Raw genomic sequence first — 9644 nt, forward strand, 5'->3', positions numbered from 1 at the left:
TTAGATTAACTTCTCCTAATTACATTCAAACTATAACTTTTAAAGATAAGTCTATCATAATAAAATAACTCAACATAATTAAAAGACTAACCTAATTCAAACTAAACCTCTTCTATGAGGACATAACCATAGGATAAAAATGTCAGCTCGTGGTCATCTTTGTGGGTCCCACTTGATCTTCAAATCTTCCAACTCATTCCAGCTCGTGTTTGTTATCTTCCAACTCATGCCAACTCATGTGATGACTCCTCTTGGCATCTCACGTCTTCATGATGGGTCCCACCAACTCGTGTAACCATGGTGAGTCCCACATTATAACACTCGCCCTCAAGCTGGGGTGAGAAAACATCGTAAATGCCCAACTTATTGCAGATGGTGGACAAGATCTTATGAGTGATTAGTTTGGTGAGAATGTCAGCAACTTGGCTCTGTGAAGATATATGTTTGAGAGATAATATGCCGGTTTGAAAAAAATTTCGTATGAAGTGGTAGCCTACTTCAATGTGTTTTATTGTCTCATGGAAGACCGAATTTGATGTGATATGTATTGTTGCCTGATTATCACAATATAGATTCATAGAAGCTTCTTTATAAAGGCCCAGTTCAGTGAGAAGGGATCTGATCCATAGGTGTTTCTGCTAGTCTACACCCCATCATTCTTATCTCCTCGAGTAGATCAAGGACATACTTTCTTTGAGATAGTACAATCCCATGTTTGGACTGTAATACTTCAATACCCATAAAATATTTAAGTAGTTCAAAATATTTTATCTTGAATTCTGCACATATTTTTTCCTTAGTTTCCTGGATGCCCTCGGGATCACTACCTCTTAAAATAATATCAATAACATATATTGCCAAAATTACCTTGCCTTTAGGTGTGTTTTTAATAAATACGGAGTGATCTACCGAACATCTATGAAATCTAGCCCGTATGAGGTCTAAGCTAAAAAATTTCAAACCATAAAGGGATTTCTTCAATCGACATACCAACTCCCCCTCTACCACATAACCAGGTGGTTGATGCATATAAATTTCTTCCTTGATATCCCCATTAAGAAAAATATTTTTCACATCAAGAATTTGGTACTGAAGATAGACCCAAAAGAGCATTGTTAGAATAGAGTGAAGAGTCTTAAAAAAAAGTGACATCCCTGGACACAAGTAAATGTTGGAGAGTGGGATTGTAGCAAACATAACTCTTTTGTGTGCGAGAGTATTCTAAAAAGATACACTTGATAGATTTGGGATCAAGTTTACTGTGTTGTGGGGCGGTAATATGAACAAAACATTGACAGTTGAAGACTTTCAAGGGAGAAGTAAAAAAATATCATCATGTGGCAACAATAACGAGTATGAGGATTTATTACCTAGAATGGAAGAGGGTAACCTATTTATAAGAAAACATGCAGTAAGAATGGCATGCGACCAATAAAAGTATGGAATTTGCATGGTATATAGTAAACTGCAAGTTACCTCAAGAAGATGACGGTTCTTCCATTTTGCTATACCATTTTGTTGAGGGGTGTAGGCACACTATGTTTGAGGGATAAAGTCATTCTATTGACAAAAGGAGTCAAGGTCTCTGGAAGTATATTCTTTGGCATTATCAGATCGAAGTACTTTTATTTTCTGACCAAACTGAGTGAGTACCATAGCATGAAAGGATTTAAATATGGATGATATTTCAGAACGTTCTTTAAAGAGAAATAACCAAGTGGTACGAGTAAATCATCAATAAATGTAATAAAGTACTTGAATCAAGAAATATCTGAGACACTCAATGGTCCACATGCATCTATATGAATCAATGAAAAAGGAGTAATACTTTTAAATTCTGGACATGGTGAGTATGTAGTCATCTGGTGTTTGCTCAATTGACAGACTTCACAATTTAACTCTAACCTTTCTTTAAGAGTAGGAAAAAGACGATGAAGAGATTGTGAAGATGGATGTCCCAACCGGTTGTGCCATAGACTTGTCTCAGTTTCACTGGTTGAAACAATATTTATTTTAGGCACGTCCAGGTCATAGAGCCCCCCTTGTTCACGACCTCCACCAATCACCTGCTTCGTTATAAAATCCTGAAACACACAAGAAGTGGGTGAGAAGGTTATGGAGCAATTAAAATATAATGTGAGCTGACTAACAGATAAAAGATTCAAGGGAAAAGTAGGAAAAAAAAGAATACTTGTGAGTGGAAGTGATGGTGTAATAGAAGTGGATCCTTTCCCTAGAACTTTAGTTTGAGAGCCGCCAACTATGGTAACAAATTTATGTGAGAGACATGGAAAAACTAATTGTAGTAAATTTTTGTTACCTGTGAGATGCTTGGAGGCCCTTGAGTCAATTATCCAGGATTAAGAGAAGGCAGATAGCATACCTAAAGCGGTGGTGGCAGCAACAATTGAGGAGGAACTTGGAGTAGAACCCATCAGTGTTTTCATTTTCTGGAATAAATCATACTCATCATTAGTAAGGGTTTTCTTTTCTGTTGATGTAGTTGCATGATCCTCCTTTGTATCACTTACTAAGGCTTGATTAGCTTTCGTCCACTCCGGTTTGCCATGGACTTTATTACATGTCTCTATAGTGTGGCCATATCTGCCACAATAGGTACATTCCTTGTAATAACACGTACCTATAGTGTGGCCATATCTCCCACTTAGTGCATTCATTGCCATCTGTTCTAACTGAACCATTCCTTCCACCTCTTCCTCGTCCTCCTCTATAATTTCTGCCACGACCTCGATCGTGATCAGATGATGTTCCCCTATTCTCGAAGTACATAGCGGATGATACTTCAGTAGTAGAAGAAGAAACATCTAGAATACGAAGTAATGTGACACATACATCATCAAAAGTGGGAATAGCAAAAACACTAAGAAGTTGACTTTTAGCAACTTCAAGATACGATTTAATGTTTGCAAGGCATATGGTAGTGACTAAGGCTTCTTTCTGTTTGTCTTGGACAAAGACATCCGTGGAGGTAGGCTGAGCTATTTTCCATTCTTAAAGAAGGTATCTAAAGCAATCCAAATATTCATGGATATTTTTTCCTTGTTTCGTGTTAAACATTCTTTGGATAATATCATATGGCCTGTGTAAGTTGTTGAAGCTAGAATATAGCTTAGCACATGTCTCCCAAATTTGTTAGCAGTATCAAGATGAATAACATTGTTGGAGACATGTTCTTCCATGTTGTTGAAAAGCCAACTAATAACCAAAGTATCATTTTTTAACCACTTGTTATAAAAAATATTTTCTTCATCAATAGGTGGTCCACGGTTGGTGAGGTGACCAGAACCGATGTGGACCAGCTCATGGAATTTGATACCCCTCGTAAGGGTATAGTAGTAATTTTGAGTATATCACTCTTGTGACTTATGTTTTCTTCAGCCATAATAGGCAATTCAATTTTTTTAAAAAAATCTCCAATCAAATACTAATAAAAATACCAAGTAGAATTCTTCAACCAACTCGGTTAATGAAGAGGTTTAGCATAGAAGCTAAGTAATCATATTTCTAAAATTCAATAAATAACCACTCATAATAGGCTCAATACCAATCTTATTTATCAGGGAATCTTGTTCCCACAGAATTATAACTTTTTATGCATAAATCTCAACATAAACTGGCCTGGGTCAAAAAATTTCCAAACTGATAAAACTGCCTTGGTAACTTTTTCTAATTCGAGATGCATATATTTCCATAATCTCATAAGATGAAGACAACCATAAAAACATATATAAACCATCTTCTAATATCCGAAAACTAAGAGCATGAATCAATAATATAAAAAACAAAGAAACTTATCTCATGAGCTTCAATCTTGCTTCATAAAGAGCCTTCTATGAGCAGCTTTGATCATACCTTCTTAGAACATTTCTATGACGTGGGGATCCTAAATTTAATGTTTTGATACCATGTTAAATTTAGGATCCCTTTACTGATATCTCGAGCAAGGTGAGAGAGGGAAAGAGAAAAGGAAAGGGCGAGAGAGCTCTCGGGTAGAGAAGAGAAAAGAGAAAAAAGGAAAAAAAGAGTTTAGGCAAGAGAAGAACTCTTCATGATAACGAAGTGGAGAACTACTTCATTTTGATGATTTATTTCATAGTTTAAGCACCTCTATTTATAGTAGAGGAAAGTGGTAGAGTCCAAACACAATTAAACTACCTGTTCCTAATTACATTCAAACAATAACTCTTAAAGATAAGTCCATCATAATAAAATAACTCAAAAACTAACATAACTCAAACTAAACCTCTTCTATGAAGACATGACCATAGGATAAAGATGTCAGCACATGGTCATCTTTGTGGGCCCACTTGATTTTCCAGCTAATGTGATAAGGATACCAGTTTGTGGTATCTTTGTGGGTTTCATTTGATCTTCAAATCTTCCAACTCATGCCAACTCGTGTGATGACTCCTCTTGGCATCTCATGTCCTCATGGTGGGTCCCACCAACTCGTGCAACCATGGTGGGTCCCACATTGTAACAGATTTTAAAGAACCAGGAAAATGAAGCATTTTTGCCAACAAATGAAAAAGAAAGCTTTGGAGAAAAAGAGGAAGAAGGATCAATATGCAATTAATGTAATTCATCACGGGTTGGATGATGACATTGTTCATGAAGGTTACCAACGACACTAAATCCAAACAAACATAAGATACTCTTAAAAAATCTGTCATAAGAGTCGACAAAGTTAAGACGTCCTCAAACTCTAAGGGCTGAGTTTGAATCACTTTTGATGAAGGAGCATGATTCTATCTTAGATTTCTTCACAAAGTCTTGACGGTGGTGAATCAAATGAAGAGATTATGAGAAAAGATTGAAGATGTTCGGGTTATAGAGAAATTTTTTTACTCCCTCAACTCAAAATTCAATCATGTGGTGGTAGTCGTTGAAGAGTCTAAAGACTTGGAGAACATATCCATTGATGAATTAAATAGGTCATTACACGCCCATGAGGAGAGAATGAATCAAAGCAAACAAGAGCAACTTAAGTAAACCTTGCAAGCGAAGTTCTCTCTCAAATCCAAAGGCAAAAGCACTTTGAGAGGTAGAAGAAGTCAAGGACATGGTAGAGGTCGTGGACATGGCCAAAGAAGAGGTAATGATGAGCAAAACCTTATTTTTTTAGAATATAAACCAGACTTTTCAAAGAGGTCGTGAAAGAGGAAGAGGAAAAGGAAACAATGGAAGCAATTATTGGAGAAATAATGAGGTAAGAATTGACAAATCTAAAATTGAATGCTATTTTTATGGGAAATAGTACAATTTCTTGTTTTTCCAAGAAGCAGCCCATAGTCTCGCTTTCAACATGTGAATTTGAGTATGTTGGTGTAACTTCTTCTGCCTATCATGTAATTTGGTTAAGAAAGCTATTAAAGGAACTCCATTTGGAACAAAGTGAAGCAACCAAGATTATGATAGACAATAAATCAGCACTTGCTCTGGCAAATAATCCAATGTTTCATGACCAATTCAAGTATATTGATACAAGATATCACTTCATTCAGGAGTGTATTGAAAAAATAGAAGTTGAGATGGAATATGTAAAGTCACTTAATCAAGGTATTGACATTTTCACAAACCCTCTCAAATATGAAAGTTTTCATAAGCTGAGAATGTTGATAGGTATTGCAAAAATATCAAGTTTAAGAGGGGGTGTTGGATATTAAACTTGACTAAAATCAAATAATCAGTTAGAAGGGTTATTCTCTTCCAAATGGTACAATTAATATGTCATTGGAAAATTATGTCTGTCTAGGTTCTAATGAATCAAACCATTCATGAATTAAAGTTTTCCAGAAGAAGTTATTGCCAATTTACTATAGCTTGTTTAACAAAACAAAAAATGCATGCATTTATTGATTAGCATCTTTTGGTGTGATAAGACGCAACTATTGATTAGTGTTTACTGGTGTGAAAATATGCATCTATTGATTAGTATCTTTTGGTGTATAAGATGCATCTAGAGAATGTATTTGCTTGCAAATCATTAAATGTAGAAGTATCTTTTGAGTGGTACAAATACCCATGTACTTAAGCTTTGAAGAAACAACCAATTGAATTAAGAATTCCTTTTATCCTTTGTCTTTCTTCTTCCTTTATTTTTCATTGAGTTGTTTGCCCACTATAGCTTCCAACAAAGAACAAATCTATGAACTACATGACCTCGGTTTATGGAAATGCACACTCAAAAAATATTTGAACCCTTTGGCAATCAATATCACTTTGTTTGGGGCCAGAAATACTTAAAAAGAGTGGTGATCTCATAGATATTTTATCCTTTTTTATCAAACACGATAAAATCTTCATAAAAAAAATTATTTTATTCTGTTGTTGAATACATAAATGGGACTCTTACAGACTTTAAAGATTTATAGACGCTGGATCAAAGCTTAAAAGATTGTTCTGCAATAGTTCTAACTCGATTTGTTCGAGCAGATAGTATTGTTCATTCTAGCTCTTCTGCCACCGATGGCACCATTTCCACCGGACTAATGTTATTCGATTAAAACAAACTTCAGGCTGTCTTTTTTTCCTGTTTTCATCAGAAAGAAAATCTTCTTAATATACATTACATAGCTCCAAGTCGGAAAGAAAAAGCCATTGACAGAAGTGAGAACTTTATTTTCCGACAATTACCCGCTAATTCTCAGACTTGAAAGGTTTGTAGGTAGAGACATCTTTTATTAGGCCCTGAACCGAGGCCACCGCCGCACATATGGAGACGATCAAGCACACCCCACTCAGAATCTTCAACCAAATCCAGGTCGCCGAATATCTGGGGATCTTCTGCTGCGCCAAGTACATCTCCACCGGAAAATAGACCGTCAACGGCCAAAACGTAAATGCTCCGAGCAGGCCGACGAAGTCGTTAAAAAAGGGGAAGATCATCGCCACCACTGCCATCACAATCACGTACGTCGTCCTCCATACCAGACGGAAGAAGTTGACGGCGTAGCTGCCGTTGAAGGGAAGCCGGACGGCGTGCTCGTTCGTCACGAACCCCTTGTTAGGCCAGCGGCCCCGCGCCCATTTCTCCACGAACTGGTAGAGGGGTTGACTGAAGACCTGCAATTGACATGGACGGGTGTGGTTAGAGACTCAGACGAGAGACCGTGTAATGCGGGGGCGGACGGACCTGATAGGCGCCGATTAGATGAATGGCGATGCAGATATTGGCGACGTCGACGAGCCAGAAGGGCTCGAAGAAGCCGAAGCCGGTTAAGAAGTTGCCAGGAGCTCTGTTGCCGAACGCCGCGTAGCCCAGGATCCCGCAGAGCAAGTAGAAGAAGGTGGTCGTGAAGACACCAATTAAGGTGGCCCTCTTCATTATCTGGTTCTCCGGTGGACTAGATTTTAAGGTGTCCTGCACTTAAATTACACGGATGACCTCAGAGAGACAACTTCTACTGCGTAATTTAATAATTTTCAGGCCAAAAAAATAAAAAAATAATATTAATAAAAATCATGAAAAAGAGGTTGCCGCCGCGTTGCCCCTTGCCTGGATTTCGACAAGGACGGTAGAGAAAGCGTAGGCGAAGGATATGTCTCCAAGCGCTTGGAAGGTGCTCCACACCTTCTCACTCCCTGATACATCGACTCCGATTGTCACACCAGTTAAGGTGGTCCTCCCTGCATCGCCCTCTGCAATTCCAGGTACCCCATCACTTTGATTTTTTGTTCTATTTCTACGGCGGAAGAGATAAGTAACTGAAGAAGACGATGATGAGCAAGTGAAGCGGGGACCTGCAATTTTGGCAACGGACAGTCCGAGGCCAATGGAAGAATATGCGAAAGACATGATCGCTGCTATTATGGACAGAAACCAGAGCTTGTGGAAGTTCGGGATTTGCGACAGGAGGATCTGAAAGCTTGCGAAGATGAGCATGAAGGGAGTGTCGGAAGTGGAGCATTTGGCGTGCCGGCCGTGCTTGTGGAAACAGTTGGATTTGTGAACCGCCCTGAACAACGGAAAAACCAGTACAGAATTCGACAAAGATTCTTTATTGTTCATCTTAAAAGAGAGAAGTGCTTTCTTACACCATGCTGATGGATGCTGTTATCGTGTAGCCGATTGAAATGCCTATGAGATTTCCGTACTGTGCTATTCCACACAGTTTCACTTTGACGCCTCCTGCAAAAGATACAGAGGCCGTAAACAATAACATGAGTGAGAGTCAAAGAAAGCAGACATTAACGTTATATTAGTCAAGTCATGGGGAACTAGTTGAAAGATTTCAATAACGAGAACGATCAGAAAAAAAAAAAAAAAAGTCTGCATCAATGATGTGTCATCAGCAGACGAGAAAACATCTTCCCCTCTTAAATTCGGTCTCATCTCCAATTCCTCTAGCCCGTTATTCTCCGCGTGTCCGCAGGTCCTTCCAGCACAGGGAAAACAGAAAGCGGAATAAAAGTTTTCGCCGTTTGGGTTCATGGTGGTTGTGTACTACCTAAAGAACTTTCTCTCTCTCCACCCATGGTCCCTGGAGATAAAGAAATGGATAAAGGGAGAAAATAGAACATCCCGTAGAATATGTTGGGTTTGTTTGAAAAACCCCTCTTCTGTGTAGAGGCTATTTGACATTTGAGTTTCTTCTGAGATTCTATCTTGGTTGTGTTTACCTAGGTTAGCTCTCACGACATCCATGTAAGTATAGTTCCTCTTGCCAGTGACAGGGTCAGGAGATCTATAACAATCTGCAAGAAGAGTGGACATAAACCAAGTGATTAAGGAGAAAGCCGAGAGAACAAGAGGGCCAGCCACCCATCCCAGTTGAGCATTCGCCCACGCGAGAGAAAGCACCCCAGATCCAATGACGGCCGTTATAATATGAGCACTTGCAGTCCAGACGGTCCCTGAAAACCCAGCACAAAAACGAGTAAGCCGCCATTCGTTTTCCGATATCCACCCCCATAAAACTTAAAAACTTAGAAGAAGAACAAGCAAACGTGGGAGAAGAGCCTAGATGATACCTGTTCTTTTAACCTTCCCGTCATCGTCGAACTCGTTCCGATCGGAACCGGGTGCTGTAGTCTCCTTAGCCGTCTCTATGGTCATGGCGGCCCTCCAATCCGCTCTACGGTACAGAGGAGGGAAGGGAAGAGAAGAGAAGAGAAGAGAAGAGGAGGAAGAAGGAAAAAGTAGAAGGAAAAATGGAGATTCTGTGGGGTCTTAAAAGGATAGGAACGCTGAAGGCGCTGTAGACTCAGTTAATGCAACACTGGCTCATGCTAACAAACAAAAACCGCTGCTTAGTCACAATAAATGATAGGTTACAGGGTGGGCCCAGAACTCTTCATGGGCCCCACACTGCATTGTGAATTGGGCCTTCCTTAGATGTCACATCTTGTCTTCTCTTCCAAGTAAAGAGAGGAGAAGATATTATTAAGCTGCGGTAATTAGGGTTAAAAAGTAAGTTAACCCTTAATCATCACCCCATTGTTCTTGTGAATATATTTTCTTTTTTCTGGAAAATATTTTCTTCCCCACTTTCCGATTAGACTAAAACTCAAGAAAATATTTTTCTCCCAACTTTTTTTTCCGATATTTTTGTCGTTTTTTTACAAAAAAACAAGAAAAAAAAACTCAATAAACCTTTTTTCGTCGAGCTCTTCCCTTATTT

General features: G+C 38.7%; 1 protein-coding gene across 2 annotated transcripts; it reads right to left on the reverse strand.

The window, feature by feature from the left end:
* Positions 1-6358: 6358 nt before the first annotated feature.
* On the reverse strand, positions 6359-9144 carry LOC137952845 (amino acid permease 6). 2 transcript variants are annotated; one of them, XM_068799922.1, is made up of 8 exons: positions 8995-9144; positions 8644-8877; positions 8059-8152; positions 7765-7979; positions 7520-7662; positions 7157-7384; positions 6658-7086; positions 6359-6553 (listed from the first exon to the last, which is right to left on the reverse strand). In XM_068799922.1, the coding sequence occupies exons 1-7, from the start codon at positions 9077-9079 to the stop codon at positions 6661-6663; spliced, it is 1425 nt and encodes a 474-aa protein (XP_068656023.1). In that variant the 5' UTR covers positions 9080-9144; the 3' UTR covers positions 6359-6553; positions 6658-6660. The 2 variants fall into 2 exon arrangements, with proteins under 2 accessions (XP_068656023.1, XP_068656022.1); XM_068799921.1 differs by lacking the exon at positions 6359-6553 and having other exon boundaries at positions 6654-7086.
* Positions 9145-9644: the final 500 nt, after the last annotated feature.

This window comes from Aristolochia californica, unplaced genomic scaffold, assembly GCF_029961685.1.
Source record: "Aristolochia californica isolate CCGP_79_NKW_82.1479 unplaced genomic scaffold, dmAriCali1.0.hap1 SCAF_16, whole genome shotgun sequence".
Lineage (NCBI taxonomy): Eukaryota > Viridiplantae > Streptophyta > Magnoliopsida > Piperales > Aristolochiaceae > Aristolochia > Aristolochia californica.

What these genes read in the sequence shown, in the direction of transcription:
- LOC137952845 (XM_068799922.1), bottom strand. Translation starts at nt 9,079, where the DNA reads ATGACCATAGAGACGGCTAAGGAGACTACAGCACCCGGTTCCGATCGG. An exon ending in ACAGCATCCATCAGCATGGT is followed by an intron (nt 7,980 to 8,058) that starts GTAAGAAAGCAC and finishes TCCGTTGTTCAG; the next exon opens with GGCGGTTCACAAATCCAACT. An exon ending in CCGTCCTTGTCGAAATCCAG is followed by an intron (nt 7,385 to 7,519) that starts GCAAGGGGCAAC and finishes ATTTAAGTGCAG; the next exon opens with GACACCTTAAAATCTAGTCC.